The sequence below is a fragment of the Rattus norvegicus genome, chromosome 13 (assembly GCF_021556685.1).
Source record: "Rattus norvegicus strain SHRSP/BbbUtx chromosome 13, alternate assembly SHRSP_T2T, whole genome shotgun sequence".
NCBI classification, from domain to species: domain Eukaryota; kingdom Metazoa; phylum Chordata; class Mammalia; order Rodentia; family Muridae; genus Rattus; species Rattus norvegicus.
In genome coordinates, this window is record NC_141546.1 from 43,455,971 (window position 1) to 43,480,819 (window position 24,849).

Below are 24,849 nucleotides of genomic sequence, written 5' to 3' on the forward strand. Positions count from 1 at the left end.
CAATCAGCGCTAGACAGAGCCTCTCAGAAGACTATTATGCAAGCATAGCAGCGCATCGTTAATGCTGTCATCAATTTGTGTTTGCCCGTGGAATGGGGTTCAGGTTGGGTCAATTATTGGTTGGCCTTTCCTTCAGCTTCTGCTCTATCTTTGACCCTGCATGTGCCTACCCTGGCAGATACTTGATGTGCCAGGGTGGGGTGGATACCCATGGGGGGTCACCCTCTCAGGGGAGAAGGGGATTAGGGATGGAGGTGGGAGATGTGGTGGCGGGGGCAGGAGGTCCTTATTGATGTAAAAATTAGTTAAAAAATAATAAATAAATTTAACAAAGGAAAGAAAGCTGAGTCCTAGGATCCTTCTAAGTTTTCTTCCTCAAAGCTCAGGGTGTAACATCCATCTTCACACTCTGAAGATGACATTCATATTTTATAGAAAAGGAGCCAATTGCCAGGGCCTGTTCTTTCTTTCAGGGAAGTATATTTTTCATTGAACAAGGGTAGTATCAATACCTTTGACCCTGCAGCATATAAATCATTTGCCAGAACTGTGTCATAAGGCTGGGTAAGCACCAGCTTATCTGAAAATACGATTTTCTTTTCTTAAACAGAATATATTTTAAAATCTGCAGTTCTGAAAGGAATAGAGAATACAGAGACATCTTCACTTACTGCTAAGCTGTAGTTTTGGTGAGAAAACCCATCACAAGTCTTCCCCACCTCTTTCTCCTCCTTCCTCCTATTCTTTTACTTCTTCCTTTCTTTTTAAAAATCTGCTCTATCTTCTGGCAAAAGAATGTTCAAGAAGAGGTATGATATTAATATAAGTATTTTCAGATTTTCTGTGTCTTATTCTATGGTGCAAAGTATTTCAGTTATTAATACAGAAAACCAAGCACTGTGCATTCACACACACACACACACACACACACACACACACACACACACACACACACACACATATCCACACATTGTATGTTTACATTTGATGTCATTAGGCCTCTTCAGTGAGTCACAAAAAAGTGCTGTGGTGTATAGGGTTAGTGTGTGGTACAGATGCTAGGCTGCAGTCTGTAAAGCCAGTGTGGTAGAAGAGGCTGGTGGTAAAAAGCCAGGGGAATGTTCCTAAGCATTGTTTCATTGCTAGACCAGAGCCCACACTCTCATAAAATAGAGATGACAGCTGTTTTCTCCTTCAAAGGGTCAGTGCGCATCTTTCATTGGACCCTCGGTACAGAGTGCTCTTAATGCTTCAACAATATATCTAAAGTTACAGACTGAGAGGCAGAAAATGCATCTTTATGTATTTGCAGCAGGGCAAGGCTGTGTTTGATGCTTTTTGTTCTTTGTTTTGTTTTGTTCTTAACATTTAGGAAGCTGAGGCAGAAAAATTGCTGGAGGTTTTGAGGTCAACCTAGACTACTTACTGGTTTCTAGGCCAACCTGGGTGTGAAGCCTTGCGTCAAAATGAACAAACCAGGGGCTGGGGATTTAGCTCAGTGGTAGAGCGCTTACCTAGGAAGCGCAAGGCCCTGGGTTCGGTCCCCAGCTCCGAAAAAAAAAAGAACCAAAAAAAAAAAAATGAACAAACCAGCCAACCAGCTGAATGAATCATAGCAGGAGTATGGGCTCTTCTGAGTGTTGATAAAGATCCAACAGGCATATCACTGTCGACTACACAGTGAGCACTCTGTGTACCAGACCTGTATCGACACACTTTCTGTTCACTCTTTTATTCTAACCTGCTCCAAAAGGATTAGAGGATGGCTGTTCTCATTTTATAGCTGAGGATTCTGAATGTTTGAGGTTATTGGGTGACCTGAAAGAATTCACCAGGAGTGACGTTAAACACACGTGGCCATGGTGGCATCACTGTTTCCACAGGCGGCTATGGTGGCATTAGTGTTTCCTGACCCAGCTCATTGATCTTATGATTGGCTTATGTGATCTTGACATGATTATTTAATATCCTTATGTCTTTTTGTTTTGCACTAATGGGAATAAAATATTATCATATTTTTGTGAGTGTTAAATAAAATGATAGCTTGCCTTGCACAAGGCACTAAAAGACCTCACAGGGTTGGGAGGGATCTTTGTTTTGAAGGGCACAAGGAATTGCTCATGCTGACTTATTTATGTAGGCAGTACAACATAATTTTATCATAGCTAAGGCACATTTCTCATCTGTGGCATGCACAATGTAGAATCACTTTTACTTTTTCTTTTTCTACTAATCTATTTACTCACTTTATATCCAGGTAGCAGCCCTCCTTTTCTCCCAGTGCCCCCCAACAGCCCTCTCCTCATTCTGTTTCCTCTCTCCTTTCAGAAGGGGAACCCCCAATTCAGGTCTCACCTGTCTATGGGATACCAAGTCACTGCAGGACCAGGAGCATTGTCTCCAACTGAGACCAGAAAAGGCAGCCAAGTTAGGAGAACAGGTTCCATCAGCAGGCAACAGATATAGGAACAGCCCTACTCCAGTTGTTCGGGGACTCCCATGACGACCAAGCTGATATTCTCGGTCTTGGGGAGTTCTTGTCCTCTTTGGGTCCTTCAATCTGAAGCTTTTCTATAAGACTCTCCATTCTCAGTTCAATGTTTGGCTATGGGTTTCTGCATCTGTTTCCATTGGGTGCTGGGTGGAACCTCTCAGAGGACAGCTATGCTAGGCTCCTGTCTGCAAACATAACAGAACATCATCAATACTGTCATGGATTGGTTCTTGCCTTTGGTGTGGGTGTGAAGTTGGACCATTTATTGGTTGGCCACTCCCTCTGTCTCTCCCCCATCTCATTCCCTGCACAACCTAGATTTTGTGAGTGAACTGGCATCCCCACTTCTCTACTGGGTGTCCTGTCCAGACATAGAAGGCAGCCAGCCCAGGTTCCACATCCCCCACTGCTAGGAGTCCTAGTGCTAGTTACCCTCATAGACTCCTGGGGCTTCCTCCCAGGTGTCTGGCACATCTCCCCTCCCATCCACCTTGGACCTCCGTACACCTGATCCCTCTGCACTGTTTCTGTCCCCGTCCCACATCCATCTCTCCATCCACCTCTGACATTCCTCTTATTTCCCCTTCTGATAAGAATTCAAGCATTCTTTCTTGGGCCCTCCTTGTAATTTGGCTTCTTTGGGTCTGTGAATTGTAACATGGTTATCCTTTTCTTTTATTTTACTTATGGTAAATTCTTGCATGGCTTCTCAAGGACGACATATGTCTCTGTCCTTTTGAGGGAAGACACTAGCAATGGCTCTCACAGATAGCTCATTATCTATATGAGTTTCACTTCTCAAGTCATCACCAATACCTTGGGTCCTTGTCTCTAAAATGAATTATTAATGTGCATACTTAGAATATGCACATGGGAACTGCACTGGAATGAGCAGGCTGCGCTTTAGTGGTATCCTTAGGGCAATGTCACAAGCCAATGATGGGCACATTATAGAAGATGAAGTAGAACACCCAGCATTGCAGTGAAAACTCAGCCGACTTTGATGAGTTTTTTTTTCCCTCAGTGGATGTGAGATTCCTCAGTGTATGTGAGATGGTGCTCTGTGGAAACACATAACCATAGCACACTTTGCTCTCTCTTATCCCTGTTCCTTCAGGTTGAAGGTAAACTGGAGTCATTTCTATGTTTTTGAAAGTTTTGTACCTTTTAAATCTTCAGGGACTCTGATGATAAGAACACAGTTGGGGGAATGAAATGCAGAAGACTGACACACTTTTCATAGGCTGAATGGCCTTTGTGTGGTTAGAAAGTTGAGGCGAGAAGAGGAGACTGTGTTTCTTATTTAGTATTCACCATTTTCACGCTCTTCTTGCAAATACATCCTGGGTGCTAAGAGATATAGTAAATAAGTTGATTTGGAAATCCAGCAACCTCTGTAATGTAAATTATTCATATCATCATGGGGGGCATCTTCAGCATATCGTATTTTATCAGTTAAAGCATTTTTTCCCATTTGTGTTATACAAACAGAGGAATGACATTCTCTCATTCTTCTCTATCCCCTCTCCTCATTTTCTTCATAGTGAACTCTCATGCTGCAGGTCTTACAGTGACTCCCAGCATGGCCCACAGAATAATTTGGTGAGTGCCAAGCATTTAAAAGGGAAAAGGTAACAAATTTGTGTTCGGAGACCATTCTACATGGTCCATTAACCCTGCAGTATCCCATCTTAGATACATATGAAATGATACATCTTGGCTCATAAAATGTCTCCTGTACTCTACCTTTAAGCTTCCTTGAAAAGAGAAATCACTAGGTACAGAAAAGGCGGACTCAAAACACCAAAATGATTTGGTCTTTTTGATAATACGGTCAGTGTATTGTCCTGTACAGAACTCTGTTGTGCGTTCTCGAACATCTTCTTTGGATTTTCTTGCTGTTATTTTAAATCCATCCTGTATTCCCTACCACTATGATGTTTTGGCCCATATAGTGACCATGGATTATAGGGATTCTCAAAGTTATTCATCCTGGTAATATTAGACTCTGAGGAAGGTGTTCTATGCTAGAGAATCATAGAAGGCCTCAAGGAACTATGTCCCTTCGAGAGTCACAGCTGGACAATGAGCAGTGTGAAGGGGAGATGACCACTCAGAGTGAGCTATGTTGAGATAATACTTTTCCAAGTAAGATTCAAAGATTGATCCCGAATTGAAAATATTGATATATAAATCCTTGGCTGAACATTGTGGCTCAGGCATGGTCTCATTGGAACTCATGATCTATTGCCAATCTCTGAGTTCCTATTTATAGTCATTTTTAAAGAGAGAAAATGTACTTTTCTTCAGTTGACATCGGAATGATTTGAATCTAGCTTTACATATGATGGATGCATGAGAATGCAATGAGAGCTAGCAAAACAACCTGTGTTATGAGAGTTTTGTATGTGCATGTTTTCATCCTTATAGGAGTCATGGGAAGGTACATTATTTCAGGAAACAGAATAGCTTATTCTGCTTTCTCAGCAGAGTAACTGGCAGTGATGTCTTCCTCCAAATGACCAGATTATTCTCTTATCAAATGTATATTGTATAACGTCATCCATTAGAGTGTGTGTGTGTGTGTGGGGGTGTGTGTGTGTGCAGACTTGTAGAAAATATCATATTGTTTTCTGAGTAAAATAATAGCCTTGATTCAGTGGAAATATCTACTGAGACAAAAAAGCTAGGCAGAGGCAGACTTTAATATATCATGATAAATCTAGGCATGGTGATATGTGTTTCTTAACTACAGCTCTTGGGAAGTTGGGGCAGAAGAAAGAGCCTGTGCCTCCATTCTGTTTCTCCAAGACCATTTCTAGATCTGTGAAGTCCCAGCTCTGAAACTAGCAGTCTTGTCACCCACAGAGTGGTAGGGAGAACATGCCTCCCCCAGTGATTGTGTGTATGTGACATTCCCAAGAGTGGGCAGTTAGACATGCTCGCATATGCACGTTGAGGAAAAGAACTCAAATACAGAACCATTTACCCATTTCAAAATGTTTCTACCTGAGAACGAGATACCTTTTTTTTTTACTTCACACAAAAATATCATATGAACTCTCAGTGACCTTAGAATAAACTGTAATTTAGTGTCTATGGGGCTCAAATGCTACCAAAGGCACAGCTGCGATGGATCATATTCTTGGCTCTTTGCATCAAGGATATGTGCTTGGTTCAGTTGCCAAGGACAGAAGTTTTAGAGCCAAGTCTAGTGGTGCCTCCAAGGAGCCATGAAATCTACTAACAGGCCACTCTTGAGAATACGCAGCCAACAAGTGGATTGGTTTATTACAGCCAGAGCCCTTCACTTTTATTTTCCTCAATTCTGGTTGTGGTACAAAAATCTGAAGCAGAGCTTTGCGTTGTCTTTTAAAATACTATATTTATCCCTGGATTGTGGCAGGCCACCAGAGGGCTGTGCACTCAAAGTGCATTGCTTGGTTCCTTCTAGAATAATTTTTAGTCATTTGTGCAGCATCGCTACTGTGCCTGGTGTAGATTCTGGGAATATCATGAGATTGCATCAGATGCCACCTGCCATCGTCTGTCCGATTGATAAGGTGTTGTTCAGAAAACCCGTGTTTATAAGGACACCTGAGTGAATTCTACAAATGGGTAGGAATAAGGCAATGGCTTTTTATGAAGGAAAAAAAAACAACCAACAAACAAAAAATAAATGTCTTTCATTCCAGTGCTGTGATAAAAATACCCAGGGAATAAGCAACTTAGGGGAGAAAGGTTTATTTTAGCTTACAATTTCAGAACAATTTCAGATTATATTCGATTATTGTCTAGAGATCACAGCAAAAACCTGAAACAAGCCACACTCCAAACAGGAAAAGAGAGGAAAGAATCCTAATGCTTAATGCTTGTCTGATGTCTCTACTCTAGTTCAGTTCAGTCTTGGGACCCAAACTAAGGATTTGTGGCACCCATATTCAGGAAAGGTCTTTCCACATCCACTAATACAAAAAAGAAAACCTCTTCCACAGGTGTGTCAGCAGGGAAACCCAATCTAGAGAATACTGTATTGAGATGTTCTTCCTGATTCTCTCTAAATAGAGTTCTGTCTCTATCATTGCACAAAATAGAACTTGTGTGTGTGTGTGTGTGTGTGTGTGTGTGTGTGTGTGTGTGTGTGTGTGTGGTGAGCTATTGGTTAACACATCGAATTTCATATATTCTAAAACATATTATTTTAATTTCCCCTTCAAATCTGTCTCAAAGGTGTCACCTTCTTAGTGATGGCTGTTACCTGCTCATTCTTATGTTTGCATTTTACATTTTAATGTTCTGCTTGAGTCTTTTTTCTTATCTGCTATGTCTGACTCTCCCTGATTGTTTTCTGCCCAGTCTCTCTTCTATTTCTCAAATTCCCCCTAATGCTTGCAATTTCACTAGTTTCATAATCCCAACTCACAATTTATCTAGCTCTACTCACCAGTAAGTGATTGTGCCCTACTGATCTTATTTACTTCAAGTTCTTTACTATTTTAGAATTCCCACCTGATATTTCAGGCCCTTTACAATTTTGTCCCCAAACTGTATTCCAAATCTTACCTGCACTCATTCCTTCCTCCTCTTCATGTCCTTCAAAGCAGCCGCTCGCTTAAACACCAGTCCCTGAACACAAACATAACTAGCTGCCCGTGCCGTATTCTCTCTGATGGATGTGTCCTTCTTGACTCCTTCAAGCCCTTATGTTTCCCCAAGGCTCTTTCCAGGTACTATCTTGTGTATTTCCCTCTATTTTATCTCAGCAATGGCTTCATCCTGAGTCATTACACCCACTGCTGTTATGGATGTTTGTCCCTCCCGTCTTTGTATCTTAGTGGGGCATGACAATTTCTTTTCTTAGTTGTGAGACCCTCAAGGAATTCATCTGTACAGAAAGAAGCAAGTATATGAGACATCCTCCAAATGTGTTTTCTCTGAAGAATAAAACACTATGTAATGGGCATCGGTTATATGGTCACATGAAAGTCACTTGCTATCAGCGTATGTCCTGGTTGCCAAACATGAGCACTCAACTGTCTTTCTTTTGGTTTCAGGATTAGGCAAGTGAAGAGCTGAAAAGTCTGAAGAATGTTTCCAAGGAGTGATCTGGCCGTCACTCACTGGGTTTCGAGGAGCATGAGGAAGGTTTTTCTAGTGCTTTCTCTCCTGCTGTCCCAAGCAGCTCATTTGGAAGGCAGGAAGGACAATCAGTTCATCTGGAAAACAGGTAAGAAAGTTCTGGCTTTTCATGTATACCAAGGTCATTTAGGAGAATATTCCTTTCATATTTGCTGAGTGGTCAGAAATACTCAGAAAGGAAAACTACACATTCATTATACAGAATACATTAAGTTTATTTTAAAGCTCTGCCTATCTATCTATCTATCTATCTATCTATCTATCTATCTATCCATCCATCCATCCATCCAAGGAAAACTACACATTCGTTATACAGAATACATTAAGTTTATTTTAAAGCTCTGCATATCTATCTATCTATCTATCTATCTATCTATCTATCTATCTATCTATCTATCTATCATCTATCTATCTTGTGTGTGTGTGTGTGTGTGTGTGTGTGTGTGTGTGTGTGTGTGTGTGTGTGTGCAGACCTGCAGAGGCCATAAGAGGGTACCAAATGCCCTGGAGCTGGAGCTCCTGGTGATTGTGATCTGACCATGTGGGTATTCAACGCTAAATGGAATTCCTCAACAAGAGCGGCCAGCATTGCACCCGCTTCACTCTCTCCCCATGCCTTATATTTTCACTCCTGCTTAATTGCCATCTATGCCAATGATACTTGCCATGATTTAGAATTTCTGTGTTGTTGTCAACTACAATTAACATTTTCACAGTTATGCCTATGCCTTTGACAACCATTTCACAACTGAGAAGTAAAATGTGATGTCAAAGTGGAGCTGATTCCTGAAGCTGAAAAGCTTTGAGTTAGTTTTTTTATACGTCTTTCTTTCGGGGTTCAACCCCATTGTCTATTTGATGTTAAATATCTTCCAGCACAGATTATTTACATGTGGGCTTGGGAGCAGGAAGAATTACCTAACTCTGGCGGGAGAGAAAATGAAGTTGTTCAAAGCTCTTTCCGCTCTGTCAGAGGACCCAGGTTCAGTCCCCCATCCATTTCACATGGCTTAACACCACCTGCAACTCCAGCTTCAAGGTATTCAACACACCTTTTGACCTCCAAAGGTGCGTGCACGCGCGTGCGCATGCACACACACACACACACACATATGCACACAAATTTTTTAAATCTTAAAAACAATTATTTGAACAACTTTGCCTCTGGGTGGTAACTAAAGTCTCCTTACTGTATTTAGAGATGCTTAGTTTTCTTGTGTACAGTTACTTGCGCATTATGTGAAAGAATTGATTTCAGGTTTTAAAGCCTGTTTATGATTTTATTCTCTAACTATATCCTTAATTTGCCTGTATAAAAGATTTGTTCATTTTAATTTCTAACCCTAATAATTTATTAGCTTAAGTTATGAGCCCTAAACATAGGCTTGTTACTCTCATATGACTCTTTGTACCTCTAATGCTTTCTTTGTTATGGATTTTAATTTTCCTAAGGTTTCACAATCAGATCATTTACCATATTTATTGCTGTTTCAAGAGTCCATTCGTGCAAGTGTAGATAACTTATACACTTAATATCTTGCAAGGGGAACATGGTGGTGTAGAAGATCTATGGTCCTCAGAGAGTTTTCATTTTGGTCCCATCGTCTGTAAATTAAATAGACTGTGAACATATTGTCACCATGGAAATATGTATAAAAGTGATATTCATAATACATAAATGACTTTGCAAAAATGAAAGTAAATTATGTTTTAAAGAATATTAAGTAAAAAAAAACAGTGCCACTAGAGATACAGTCTGGAGAAGACTTAATTTCATTAAAACCTCTATAAATTCATTTAATTGTGAATTCCAATGCTACATTAGTGATTTATGTTTCCCCCACACATCAAGCTTTAGAGATACTTTTCAAGGCACTATCGCATTTCAATAAAGGCGACTGTATTGTTTTAAGCACAGAAGTTGGATATTTTGTGTGTGTGTGTGTGTGTGTGTGTGTGTGTGTGCATTGGGTCGGGGGTATATTGTGGACATAGAGATCAGCTTATTTTATGATTGGCCTGGAACTCACCAGTTGGGTTAGGGTGGATTAGCTAGCACAGGAGTGCTCTGCCTCTGCCTCCCAGTGTTAGAACTTGAAATGTTTGCTACCTTGCCTGCTCTTTCTTTACCTTGCTCCTGGGGAATCAAACTCAGCCATCACAAGCACTTTACAAAATGAGCTATCTGTCCAGCCCACAAAAGATAAGTATTTCATCAATTCAAACTTTATCTAGCCACCTAATGTCTGATGTTCTCCGAGAAAGGCAATTAAAATGGAGAGCAGCAAATCTGCAGCATTAATGAGATGTGTTAGGAAAATGAGCTTATTTAGAGGAAAATTTATGTATGTGTTTTTGAAAAAATAAGCAATCGAGTTTCTGGAGAGGGAAATCTTTCCAGAAGACATAGGCATTGTTTGAAATAAACATCACCGTGGACGTTTTCATTTTCTCCAGTGTCTACTGCTCCTCTTTCCCTAAACTATAGTATTTGTACATGACCATGAACTTCAAACGCTGAAAAATATCAAAAGTGAATAATCAAAAAGCAAAATGCTAGACCAGGTAAACTACGTCTCATCTCTTTTGTACCTTTCAGAAAATGTCCTTACTTATATAAATATGTATGGTTTTCAGGTACAACCGAAGATTATCCTTCATCATACCAGTGTTGTGATAAACAGTACATAGTAGTATTATATAGAATAGTGCATATTCTTCATGTTCTCATTCAGTGATTTATTTCTTAATTGCTTTGACATCACAGTGACTTCAATTTTTGCTATTGCATATGATGTTGATGTATTGTTCTAAAAGTAAAAAATGATTTGGCTTGAGAAGTTATCATATCCCCTGTAACAATTTGAGGTCATTCTATTTGAAATTGCCTTTGACATCTTCATTTCTGCTACACACACACACACACACACACACACACACACAAACACACACACACTCACACACACATACGAGTTCTTTATATTTCATATGAAAAACTTTTGTCATGACAATAAATTGCTTGTGCATAGTATGTTATCAGATCTATGAGCACAGATAAATACACATCCAATGTTATCGGGAATTCGAATAAATTTTCTGGAGAGTCAGATAAATATACTTTATCCTAGAAACTTGGAAACCACCTTTCTGGTTTAGATTGGATACCCATCCACTTAAACTCCTTGCTAATCTTCACCATTTTCTTTCTAAATTCAAAGGTTAGATGTCAGTTATCCTCATCTAAATTAGAGGCGTTTCTAGCCAAGTCCTGGCTTTGGAAACACAGTGGACTGATGATACTTGGAGGTTATGCTTTATTGCCAAAGAGTGCTCTTGTAGGAATGATGGGCACGTCACAGGTCACTACGTCACTGATCGGTCAAAGCTTTCCAACACCTGTCCTCACCATGAGGACATCTGCTCTATTTTAGTCTCAGGCAGCCCCAAATCCATGCCTGGGAAAGAAGGGTCACTCCAGCTTGAGTATCAAGTAAAAACTCCATGCTTATTGTTTTAAGTTTAAGCCTGTAGTGATTTGTAAATACTTATTTTGTTAAAGAGCAGCCAGACCACTGCCTCTAAAACCATAAGAACTCCTTACTTCAAAAGTTCCTGGTAGTGGTCCTGGGACTTGTGTTTATTCTGTTGACATTTGCTGAGTCCTGTGTTCTAGGCAGTACAAGGACAGATGACAAATAAAATACGAGAACATAGTTCCCAGGGACTAAGCATTATCAACAGAAAATATATGATATAGAAAGAAATGATATAAGCCAGAGCAGGACCATGGATATAAATATACTAAGCTTGAATAGACTGTGGATGAAACACTTCACTGAGGATGTGATTCTTTAAAAGAACTGGGGGAACAGGAAGTATGAGCCTTGGGGATGAGAGGAAGCAGGTATAGAGGGCAAGCATGGGTTATTGAGGAAGGAATACAGGGTGGTGTTACCTAAGGAATCGGGAGGAATTGGACATATTAGACTCCACCTTTTAATTCTAGTACTCAGGAGACAAAGACAAGTGGAACCCTATGAGTTCAAGGGCAGACTGGTCTACATACAAATCCTTAGGCTAGTCAATGCTACATAGACTCAAAGAAACAAAACAAAAACAGGACCAAGAGGAGGCAAGCATACTGGAGCAGAACACATGGGGGGAGTGACAAGAACTCAGGAAAAGAAGGTAGCAGGATCATGTTAGCCATGATATCATCTGTTAGAGCTGTGACACTGGATGAAGGAGAAAGATCCTGGAGTTCATAGGACAGTGACAAAAGATGAAATTCTTTCTAGTAAGGTTTGAGTGGAATCATTGCAGGAATCCTTGAAAGGCAGGTAGAGGAAGCTGGTTAGGTGGTACCGAGGACAAAGAGTAAGTACAGTGGTCTCTACCAACTCCATGAAGTGAAGCATGGTGTGATGAGGTTGAATTAAAGATCTATATAACAGCAGACTTAAAAGACGTTGGGGGGCAGATGTGTTTGGGAAGATATAGTTAAGAATGGGCTAATTTATTAAAGGGAAGATTCATCAGGTACGATTTGATGATGTCTTGACATACTCCTGCTTGCTGCAAATGGAGTGAGCCTGTGTTGAGCCATACAGCTAAATGTTCTAAAATGATCAAGGTAGCATGCAGCCCAGAACAAAATATCGGACTTCAATTAGACTTTTAGGCCCAGGTTGAAAAACCATTGGAGTGGTGTCTTAATTTTCTCCCCCCCCCTTTTTAAAAAATCGGCTATCATTTTATGTATTTACGTTTCAAATGTTACCCCCTGTCCCAGTTTCCCATTGATATAACCCCTATCCCATCCCCCCTACTCCTTCTTCTATGAGGGTGTTTCCCTGCCTATCCACCCACCCTTTCCCACCTCCCCGTCCTGACATTCCCCTACACTGGGGGGGGGGGGGGTGGAGCCTGGCAGGTTTCTCCTCCCATTGGTGCCCAACAAGGCCGTCCTCTGGTACATATGCAGCTGGAACCATGGGTGTGTCCATGTGTACTCTTTGGATGGTGGTTTAGTCCCTGGGAGATCTAATTGATTGGTATTGTTGTTCTTATGGGGTTGCAAACCTCTTCAGCTCCTTCAATCTTTTCTCTAACTCCTCCAATGGAGACTCCATTCTCAGTTCAATGGTTGGCTGCGAGAATCCGCCTCTGTATTTGTCACACTCTAGGAGAGCCTCTCAGGAGACAGCTATATCAGGCTCCTGTCAGCATGCACTTCTTGGCATCCCCAATAGTGACTGGGTTTGGTAGATGTATGTATACGGGCTGGATTCCCAGTGGGGCAGGCTCTGCATGGCCATTCCTTCAGTTTCGGCCCCAAACTTTGTCTCTGTATTTCCTCTTATGAATATTTTTGTTCCCCTTCTAAGAAGGACGGAAGCATCTGCACTTTGGTCGTCTTTCTTCTTGAGTCTCATGTGGTTTGTGGATTGCATCTTGGGTAATCCAAGTTTTTGGACTAATATCCACTTATCAGTGAGTGCATACCATGTGCGTTTTTGGGGGGGGGGTTGTGATTAGATTACCTCATTCAGGATGATATTTTCTAGTTCCATTCATTTGCCTATGTATTTCATGAAGTCATTGTTTTTGATAGCTGAGCAGTACTCCATTGTATAGATGTATAGAGGATCCATTCCTCTGTTGAGGGACATTAGGGTTCTTTCCAGCTTCTGGCTATTATAACTAAGGCTTCTATGAACATAGTGGAGCACGTGTCCTTGTTATATGTTGGAGCATCTACTTGGGCATATGCCCAGGAGAGGTATAGCTGGGTCCTCAGGTAGTTCTATGTCCAATTTTCTGAGGAACCTCCAGACTGATTTCCAGAGTGTTTGTACCAGTTTGCAATCCCACCAACGATGGAGGAGTGTTCCTCTTTCTCCACATCCTCACCAGCATCTGTCACCTGAGTTTTTGATCTTAGTCATTCTGACTGGTGTGAGGTAGAATCTCATGGTTGTTTTGATTTACATTTCCCTGATGACTAAGGATGTTGAACATTTCTTTAGGTGCTTCTCAGCCATTCGGTATTCCTCAATTGAAAATTCTTTGTTTAGCTCTGTGCCACCATTTTAACAGGGTTATTTGCCTTTCTGGAGTCTACCTTGTTGAGTTCTTTGTATATAATGGTTATTAGCCCTCTATCAGATGTAGGGTTGCTAGAGATCTTTTCCAAATATGTTGGTTGCCATTTTGTCTTAATGATAGTGTCCTTTGCCTTACAGAAGTTTTACAGTTTTATGAGGTTCCATTTGTCAGTTCTTGATCTTAGAGCATAAGCCTTTGGTGTTCTGTTCAGGAAATTTTCCCCCTGTGCCCATGTATTTGAGCCTCTTTCCCACTTTTTCTTCTGTTCGTTTGAGTGTATCTGGTTTGATGTGGAGGTCCTTTTGATCCACTTGGACTTGAGTTTTGTACAGGGTGATAAGAATGGATCGATTTGGGTTCTTCTACATGCTGACCATCAGTTGAACTAGCACCGTATTTTAAAAATGCTATCGTTTTTCAACTTAATTTTCTGTTGCCATACTATAAGACAAGAAAAAGAAAGAAAAAGAAAGGGGGAAAGAAAGAAAAGAAAAAGAAAGAGACTGAGAGAGAGAGAGAGACAGACAGACACACACACACACACACACAGAGAGAGAGAGAGAGAGAGAGAGAGAGAGAGAGAGAGCAAGAAAAGACAAGACCAATGAAACTTATAAAAGCAAGCATGTAATCGGAGGCTTATGGTTCTGGAAGGTTGGAGTTCATTACCCTCATAGCAGGGAGAATGAAAGTAGGCAGGCATGCATGGTGCTAGAGCAGTAACTGAGAGCTTCTGTTAGGTAGTCCCGAAGTATAAGGCACACACAGAGAAAACTAACTGGGAATGACATTGGAATGAATCAAAACATCAAGGCTCACCTCTAGTGATACACGTTCCTCAGTGAAGCCACACCTCTATCCTTCCCAAATAGTTTCACCAACTGGGGACCAAGTATTCAAATTCATTGGCCTATAAGATCAAATTCCCATTACAGCAACACAGGTGGGAAGGAGAGACACAAGAGAGATACTGACTGAAGATGAGTGAAAATAGCTCAATGTCAACCTACCACTTTACTACTTACCACTAAGCCTGATGACTTTTCAATCCATAGAACCCATTTGATGGACAGAAATAACTAGTGAACGTTGTCCTCTGTTCTCCACATGTGAGTTGTGTCCTCTCTCTCTCTCTGTGTCTCTGTCTCTGTCTCTGTCTGTCTGTCTGTCTGTCTGTCTCTCTCTCTCTCTCTCTCACACACACACACAAGATAAATAGATATAAATAGATAAATAGATAGATAGATGGAAAGATGGATGGATGGATGAAGGGATGAATGGATAGAATGAGTTAAAAGATTAAGTAATTTTTGCTGTGCTGTAGAGGAAGCAGAGGGTGTGTTGTGAGGTCCTTGGCATTGACCACACTCATGCTTTGACCTCGGATGAAACTGATATGCATGTGTTCATCACAAAGTTGAACATACAGAATCTGAACACCAGAGAGAGATGCTGGATAAGCACCAGCAATGAGGTTGGAATTAAATGCAGCTTTAGAAATGCAGATCTGCCCTCAGAATTTGTGATCCTGTATATGTAGAGAATAACATTTTGATTACATCCTTCGGGAGCCAAATGACATTAAAAAAAATCACTGTGCTAAAATGCACATAACATAAACTTTACCATTTTAGCAGCTTTAAAGGTGTAAAATTCAGTGAGATTTAGCTCACTCACAGAGAACTGGAGCTCCCACTGATACCTTGTTCCAGGACGTTTTCACTAGCCAAACCCACATTTTATAAGTGAGCTCATAAAAAAGACAGGAAAACAATTTTTTTGATAATAAATTTTGAACCAAATAAAGTTCTATAGTTATTTCTTCATGATAATATTTTAAAAATTGTGCATTTTTGTCAACATATAACAACTTATAGGTAGCATATATTGCTCTTAGAGTAACATAAATTGCACTTAGAGGGAGGCACCCAAAACTTCTGAGTGTCTAAAAAGTAAGGTTATTTCATCTTTCTTGAGCCTCAATTAAAAATGAGGGCATCAACATTTTGTGGAATCATTTTGAAAAGAAAGATATAAAATTGAAATATATAATGAAAAGACCCAGGGCTCCAACTGTATACGTAGCAGAGAGTAGCCTTGTTGGGTCACCAATGGAATGGAAAGCCCTTGGTCCTGCCAAAGTTGGAGCAGTGGCAGCAGAATGGGGGGGCAGTAAGGGGGATGTATAGGGGGAATACCCGTATGGGGGAGGGGGAGGGGAGTGAATAGAGACTTATGGACAGGAAATTGGGAATGGGAATAACATTTGAAATGTAAATAAAGAAATATATCTAATAAAAATTCTTTTTCAAAAAGAAAAGTAACCATTTAATAATGTTAGCTACTGTGTCTGTCTCTGTCTTTCTGTATCTCCGTGTCTCTGTCTCTGTCTCTCTGTCTCCCTCTCTCTTAAAGAACTTTTAATTATGTGTAAATATCTATGTAGTGCTATGTGTCCTTGAGTGCAGGTGCCTGTGGTGGCCAGAAGAGGGTCTCAGAAGCCTTGGCTGTGGGGTATGGGTGGGTTATAAGCCACCTGACATGAGTGTTGGTAACTGCACTGGGATCTTCTGGAAGAACAGTCTGTACCCTTAACCACTGAGACATCTCTCCTGCCCCGTTTCCTCTTATTATTCTGTGCTAGTACAATGCTTGACACAGCCATGTGTCTGTGTTTTGAAGTTGTTGTGTAATTTACTTCTTTAGTCATACAAAATTAGAATTGTTTGATGGTTACAGGTATTTTATTGAGAAGTGTTTTACTGATTTGAAGTATAAAGTTGCCTCTACGTTAGTCTCTCAGAAAACTTTAATTTCAATAGCTCTCACATGATAAATGGGAGAATAATGACCTCCATTCCATGAGCAAAGTAAATAAAATAGAATCGGAATAAAAACACATTATGTCAATGATATTGCAAAAGCATAAAGGATCTTATCTATGTCCACAGTCAACCACATCTTAAATAATACTTTCAGCAGTAAAATATAAGAAAAATTGTGTTGTATATATTACACACATACATTCTAAACTTTAAGATTCTTAAAGAAAATAAAATGTTCTTAGAAGAAAGATTTTGTTTTAATCTGTGTTAGAAATACATGAAATATTTCCTCTCGGAATTAGATTAAATTGAAATCATTTTAATTACTTCTGTGGACATTAGATCATCTAAGGGGCATGTATTTAATAGACTCTTGGTGGTATTATTTCTGTAACATAAGAAAGCCTTGGCGTATATAGCATGGATTTTACTGCGAAAAGTTATAATTATTTTTCATTAAACACCTCAAGAACTAATTTTATAATGTTCCTAAGAGGTAAGAAAAAAACTGTAGTATGTAACAAAATAAATTACTCTGCCATTTATTTCTAAATATAACTAAAATCTAGACTTCATGGCAACAGAAAATTTTGCTATTTTGAAATAGCCCAAGTAACTAGAACACACATAACTAACTATTACATAAGCCATCTTCCACCCTAAGTGAAACGAGGGACTCTTTCTTTCTCTCTCTAACTCTCTGTCTCTCTGCCTCTCTCTGTCTCTCTGTCTCTCTGTCTCTGCCTCTGTCTCTATCTCTCTCCCTGTGTGTGTGTGTGTGTGTGTGTGTGTGTGCGTGTGTGTATGTGTGTGTGTGTTGGGTCTGTACAAGTCTGCATGCATGCGTATTTCTCTGTCATCTCATCTCCCTGTGATTTCTGATCATGTTCTGCAAAAGTGTTTGCCTCTTATTTAAAAGAAGACAGAGATATGCATGGATTCAGGTGTCCCTGGCGCTCTCAGAATTAGGTGCTCTAGGTACCTCTCTGCCCAGAGGAAGTCTACAAAAGTAACCAGTTCACCTCAATATCTTTTTGCAATATCTTTGCAGGAAAAAGAAGTCTGATATTTACCTCCACATATCTGTTGCCTGTTTGTCTGCTTCGTTCCTTCCCCATCCCTTCCTCCTTCTGTCCCCCTCTTCCTTTCTCCTTTATCTTTTACCTCTCCCACCATTATCCCTCTTTTAAAACAGAATATGGGGGTTGGGGATTTAGCTCAGTGGTAGAGCGATTGCCTAGGAAGTGCAAGGCCCTGGGTTCGGTCCCCAGCTCCGGAAAAAAAAGAACCAAAAAAAAACAAAAAAAAAAACAAAAAAAAAAAAACAGAATATGGACTTTATAGCTCAGACTTTCATCAAAATCATAGCAAGCCTTCTGTTTCAGCCTACTGAGTGAGGCTTACAGGTGTATACCACTCCTCACCTCAATGTTTCTAAGTATTACTGTTAGCTTTGTTTTTTTATGCACCCAATACCCAGATACCTACCATGGAACTGGTCCTAGTTTGGTAGAGGACATTTTCTCTCATCATCCTTCTCATTTCTTCCTGCAACTCTTCTAAGTATTTTTTTTTTATTAACTTGAGTATTTCTTATATACATTTCGAGTGTTATTCCCTTTCCCGGTTTCCGGGCAAACATCCCCCTCCCCCCTCCCCTTCCTTATGGGTGTTCCCCTCCCAACCCTCCCCCCATTGCCGCCCTCCCCCCATAGACTAGTTCACTGTGGGTTCAGTCTTAGCAGGACCCAGGGCTTCCCCTTCCACTGGTGCTCTTACTAGGATATTCATTGCTACCTATGGGGTCAGAGTCCAGGGTCAGTCCATGTATAGTCTTTAGGTAGTGGCTTAGTCCCTGGAAGCTCTGGTTGCTTGGCATTGTTGTACTTTTGGGGTCTCGAGCCCCTTCAAGCTCTTCCGGTTCTTTCTCTGATTCCTTCAATAGGGGACCTATTCTCAGTTCAGTGGTTTGCTGCTGGCATTCGCCTCTATATTTGCTGTATTCTGGCTGTGTCTCTCAGGAGCGATCTACATCCGGCTCCTGTCGGTCTGCACTTCTTTGCTTCATCCATCTTGTCTAATTGGGTGGCTGTATATGTATGGGCCACATGTGGGGCAGGCTCTGAATGGGTGTTCCTTCAGTCTCTGTTTTAATCTTTGCCTCTCCCTTCCCTGCCAAGAGTATTCTTTTTCCTCATTTAAAGAAGGAGTGAAGCATTCACATTTTGATCATCCGTCTTGAGTTTCGTTTGTTCTAGGGATCTAGGGTAATTCAAGCATTTGGGCTAATAGCCACTTATCAATGAGTGCATACCATGTATGTCTTTCTGTGATTGGGTTAGCTCACTCAGGATGATATTTTCCAGTTCCAACCATTTGCCTACGAATTTCATAAACTCGTTGTTTTTGATAGCTGAGTAATATTCCATTGTGTAGATGTACCACATTTTCTGTATCCATTCCTCTGTTGAAGGGCATCTGGGTTCTTTCCATTTTCTGGCTATTATAAATAAGGCTGCGATGAACATAGTGGAGCACGTGTCTCTTTTATATGTTGAGGCATCTTTTGGGTATATGCCCAAGAGAGGTATAGCTGGATCCTCAGGCAGTTCAATGTCCAATTTTCTGAGGAACCTCCAGACTGATTTCCAGAATGGTTTTACCAGTCTGCAATCCCACCAACAATGGAGGAGTGTTCCTCTTTCTCCACATCCTCGCCAGCATCTGCTGTCACCTGAGTTTTTGATCTTAGCCAATCGCACTGGTGTGAGGTGAAATCTCAGGGTTGTTTTGATTTGCATTTCCCTTATGACTAAAGATGTTGAACATTTCTTTAGGTGTTTCTCCGCCATTCGGCATTCCTCAGCTGTGAATTCTTTGTTTAGCTCTGAACCCCATTTTTTAATAGGGTTATTTGTTTCCCTGCGGTCTAACTTCTTGAGTTCTTTGTATATTTTGGAAATAAGGCCTCTATCTGTTGTAGGATTGGTAAAGATCTTTTCCCAATCTGTTGGTTGCCGTTTTGTCCTAACCACAGTGTCCTTTGCCTTACAGAAGCTTTGCAGTTTTATGAGATCCCATTTGTCGATTCTTGATCTTAGAGCATAAGCCATTGGTGTTTTGTTCAGGAAATTTTTTCCAGTGCCCATGTGTTCCAGATGCTTCCCTAGTTTTTCTTCTATTAGTTTGAGTGTGTCTGGTTTGATGTGGAGGTCCTTGATCCACTTGGACTTAAGCTTTGTACAGGGTGATAAGGATGGATCGATCTGCATTCTTCTACATGTTGCCCTCCAGTTGAACCAGCACCATTTGCTGAAAATGCTATCTTTTTTCCATTGGATGGTTTTGGCTCCTTTGTCAAAAATCAAGTGACCATAGGTGTGTGGGTTCATTTCTGGGTCTTCAATTCTATTCCATTGGTCTATCTGTCTGTCTCTGTACCAATACCATGCAGATTTTATCACTATTGCTCTGTAATACTGCTTGAGTTCAGGGATAGTGATTCCCCCTGAAGTCCTTTTATTGTTGAGGATAGCTTTAGCTATCCTGGGTTTTTTGTTATTCCAGATGAATTTGCAAATTGTTCTGTCTAACTCTTTGAAGAATTGGATTGGTATTTTGATGGGGATTGCATTGAATCTGTAGATTGCTTTTGGTAAAATGGCCATTTTTACCATATTAATCCTGCCAATCCATGAGCATGGGAGATCTTTCCATCTTCTGAGGTCTTCTTCAATTTCTTTCCTCAGTGTCTTGAAGTTCTTATTGTACAGATCTTTTACTTGCTTGGTTAAAGTCACACCGAGGTACTTTATATTATTTGGGTCTATTATGAAGGGTGTCGTTTCCCTAATTTCTTTCTCGGCTTGTTTCTCTTTTGTATAGAGGAAGGCAACTGATTTATTTGAGTTAATTTTATACCCAGCCACTTTGCTGAAGTTGTTTATCAGCTTTAGTAGTTCTCTGGTGGAACTTTTGGGATCACTTAAATATACTATCATGTCATCTGCAAATAGTGATATTTTGACCTCTTCTTTTCCGATCTGTATCCCTTTGATCTCCTTTTGTTGTCTGATTGCTCTGGCTAGAACTTCAAGAACTATATTGAATAAGTAGGGAGAGAGTGGGCAGCCTTGTCTAGTCCCTGATTTTAGTGGGATTGCTTCAAGTTTCTCTCCATTTAGTTTAATGTTAGCAACTGGTTTGCTGTATATGGCTTTTACTATGTTTAGGTATGGGCCTTGAATTCCTATTCTTTCCAGGACTTTTATCATGAAGGGGTGTTGAATTTTGTCAAATGCTTTCTCAGCATCTAATGAAATGATCATGTGGTTCTGTTCTTTCAGTTTGTTTATATAATGGATCACGTTGATGGTTTTCCGTATATTAAACCATCCCTGCATGCCTGGGATGAAGCCTACTTGATCATGGTGGATGATTGTTTTGATGTGCTCTTGAATTCGGTTTGCCAGAATTTTATTGAGTATTTTTGCGTCGATATTCATAAGGGAAATTGGTCTGAAGTTCTCTTTCTTTGTTGTGTCTTTGTGTGGTTTAGGTATAAGAGTAATTGTGGCTTCGTAGAAGGAATTCGGTAGGGCTCCATCTGTTTCAATTTTGTGGAATAGTTTGGATAATATTGGTATGAGGTCTTCTATGAAGGTTTGATAGAATTCTGCACTAAACCCGTCTGGACCTGGGCTCTTTTTGGTTGGGAGACCTTTAATGACTGCTTCTATTTCCTTAGGAGTTATGGGGTTGTTTAACTGGTTTATCTGTTCCTGATTTAACTTCGATACCTGGTATCTGTCTAGGAAATTGTCCATTTCCTGAAGATTTTCAAATTTTGTTGAATATAGGTTTTTATAGTAAGATCTGATGATTTTTTGAATTTCCTCTGAATCTGTAGTTATGTCTCCCTTTTCATTTCTGATTTTGTTAATTTGGACACACTCTCTGTGTCCTCTCGTTAGTCTGGCTAAGGGTTTATCTATCTTGTTGATTTTCTCAAAGAACCAACTTTTGGTTCTGTTGATTCTTTCTATGGTCCTTTTTGTTTCTACTTGGTTGATTTCAGCTCTGAGTTTGATTATTTCCTGCCTTCTACTCCTCCTGGGTGTATTTGCTTCTTTTTGTTCTAGAGCTTTTAGGTGTGCTGTCAAGCTGCTGACATATGCTCTTTCCTGTTTCTTTCTGCAGGCACTCAGCGCTATGAGTTTTCCTCTTAGCACAGCTTTCATTGTGTCCCATAAGTTTGAGTATGTTGTATCTTCATTTTCATTAAATTCTAAAAAGTTTTTAATTTCTTTCTTTATTTCTTCCTTGACCAGGTTATCATTGAGTAGAGCATTGTTCAATTTCCACGTATATGTGGGCATTCTTCCCTTATTGTTATTGAAGACCAGTTTTAGGCCGTGGTGGTCCGATAGCACGCATGGGATTATTTCTATCTTTCTGTACCTGTTGAGGCCCGTTTTTTGACCAATTATATGGTCAATTTTGGAGAAAGTACCATGAGGAGCTGAGAAGAAGGTATATCCTTTTGCTTTAGGATAGAATGTTCTATAAATATCCGTTAAGTCCATTTGGCTCATGACTTCTCTTAGTCTGTCTACATCACTGTTTAATTTCTGTTTCCATGATCTGTCCATTGATGAGAGTGGGGTGTTGAAATCTCCCACTATTATTGTGTGAGGTGCAATGTGTGTTTTGAGCTTTAGTAAGGTTTCTTTTACGTATGTAGGTGCCCTTTTATTTGGGGCATAGATATTTAGGATTGAGAGTTCATCTTGGTTGATTTTTCCTTTGATGAATATGAAGTGTCCTTCCTTATCTTTTTTGATGACTTTTAGTTGGAAATTGATTTTATTTGATATTAGAATGGCTACTCCAGCTTGCTTCTTCTGACCATTTGCTTGGAAAGTTGTTTTCCAGCCTTTCACTCTGAGGTAGTGTCTGTCTTTGTCTCTGAGGTGTGTTTCCTGTAGGCAGCAGAATGCAGGGTCCTCGTTGCGTATACAGTTTGTTAATCTATGTCTTTTTATTGGGGAGTTGAGACCATTGATATTGAGAGATATTAAGGAATAGTGATTATTGCTTCCCGTTATATTCATATTTGGATGTGAGGTTATGTTTGTGTGCTTTCATTCTCTTTGTTTTGTTGCCAAGACGATTAGTTTCTTGCTTCTTCTAGGGTATAGCTTGCCTCCTTATGTTGGGCTTTACCATTTATTATCCTTTGTAGTGCTGGATTTGTAGAAAGATATTGTGTAAATTTGGTTTTGTCATGGAATATCTTGGTTTCTCCATCAATGTTAATTGAGAGTTTTGCTGGATACAGTAATCTGGGCTGGCATTTGTGTTCTCTTAGGGTCTGTATAACATCAGTCCAGGATCTTCTGGCCTTCATAGTTTCTGGCGAGAAGTCTGGTGTGATTCTGATAGGTCTCCCTTTATATGTTACTTGACCTTTTTCCCTTACTGCTTTTAATATTCTTTCTTTATTTTGTGCGTTTGGTGTTTTGACAATTATGTGACGGGAGGTGTTTCTTTTCTGGTCCAATCTATTTGGAGTTCTGTAGGCTTCTTGTATGTCTATGGGTATCTCTTTTTTTAGGTTAGGGAAGTTTTCTTCTATGATTTTGTTGAAGATATTTACTGGTCCTTTGAGCAGGGAGTCTTCACTCTCTTCTATACCTATTATCCTTAGGTTTGATCTTCTCATTGAGTCCTGGATTTCCTGTATGTTTTGGACCAGTAGCTTTTTCCGCTTTACATTATCTTTGACAGTTGAGTCAATGATTTCTATGGAATCTTCTGCTCCTGAGATTCTCTCTTCCATCTCTTGTATTCTGTTGGTGAAGCTTGTATCTACAGCTCCTTGTCTCTTCTTTTGGTTTTCTATATCCAGGGTTGTTTCCATGTGTTCTTTCTTGATTGCTTCTATTTCCATTTTTAATTCCTTCAACTGTTTGATTGTGTTTTCCTGGAATTCTTTCAGGGATTTTTGCGATTCCTCTCTGTAGGCTTTTACTTGTTTATTAATGTTTTCCTGTGCTTCCCTAAGTGTGTTCAAGTCTTTCTTGAAGTCCTCCAGCATCATGATCAAATATGATTTTGAAACTAGATCTTGCTTTTCTGGTGTGTTTGGATATTCCATGTTTGTTTTGGTGGGAGAATTGGGCTCCGATGATGGCATGTAGTCTTGGTTTCTGTTGCTTGGGTTCCTGCGCTTGCCTCTCGCCATCAGATTATCTCTAGTGTTACTTTGTTTTGCTATTTCTGACAGTGGCTAGACTGTCCTATAAGCCTGTGTGTCAGGAGTGCTGTAGACCTCTTTTCCTCTCTTTCAGTCAGTTATGGGGACAGAGTGTTCTGCTTTCGGGCGTGTAGTTTTTCCTCTCTACAGGTCTTCAGCTGTTCCCGTGGGCCTGTGTCTTGAGTTCACCAGGCAGCTTTCTTGCAGCAGAAAATTTGGTCTTACCTGTGGTCCCGAGGCTCAGGTTTGCTCGTGGGGTGCTGTCCAGGGGCTCTCTGCAGAGGCAGCAACCAGGAAGACCTGTGCCGCCCCTTCCGGGAGCTTCAGTGCACCAGGGTTCCAGATGGTCTTTGGCTTTTTCCTCTGGCGTCCGAGATGTGTGTGCAGGGAGCAGTCTCTTCTGGTTTCCCAGGCCTGTCTGCCTCTCTGAAGGTTTAGCTCTCCCTCCCACGGGATTTGGGTGCAGAGAACTGTTTATCCGGTCTGTTTCCTTCAGGGTCCGGCGGTGTCTCTGGCAGGGGTCCTGCCGATCCTGGGCCCTCCCCCACGGGAGCCCAGAGGCCTTATACAGTTTCCTCTTGGGCCAGGGATGTGGGCAGGGGTGAGCAGTGTTGGTGGTCTCTTCTGCTCTGCAGCCTCAGGAGTGCCCACCTGACCAGGCGGTTGGGTCTCTCTCTCACCGGGTCTGGGAGCAGAGAGCTGCTGCGGGCCGGGATCCGCGGGTGTGGGACTTCCGGTAAACCCAGAACGTGCCCGGTTCTAGAGAAATTCTGCTTCCCTGTGTCCCAAGCTCACCAGGCAGCTTTCTTGCAGCAGAAAATTTGGTTTTACCTGTGGTCCCGAGGCTCAAGTTCGCTCGTGGGGTGCTGCCCAGGGGCTCTCTGCAGCGGCAGCAACCAGGAAGACCTGTGCCGCCCCTTCCGGGAGCTTCAGTGCACCAGGGTTCCAGATGGTCTTTGGCTTTTTCCTCTGGCGTCCGAGATGTGTGTGCAGGGAGCAGTCTCTTCTGGTTTCCCAGGCCTGTC

At 40.8% G+C, this 24,849-nt stretch overlaps 1 protein-coding gene across 1 annotated transcript in view; it reads left to right on the forward strand.

The window, feature by feature from the left end:
- Positions 1–24,849, forward strand: part of Thsd7b (thrombospondin type 1 domain containing 7B) — a 902,908-nt gene that overhangs the window by 129,527 nt on the left and 748,532 nt on the right. Inside the window, 1 exon segment of the mRNA NM_001191669.2 lies at positions 7,549–7,721. Within this exon segment, the coding sequence (NP_001178598.1) occupies positions 7,583–7,721 (139 nt within the window). The 5' untranslated portion in view covers positions 7,549–7,582.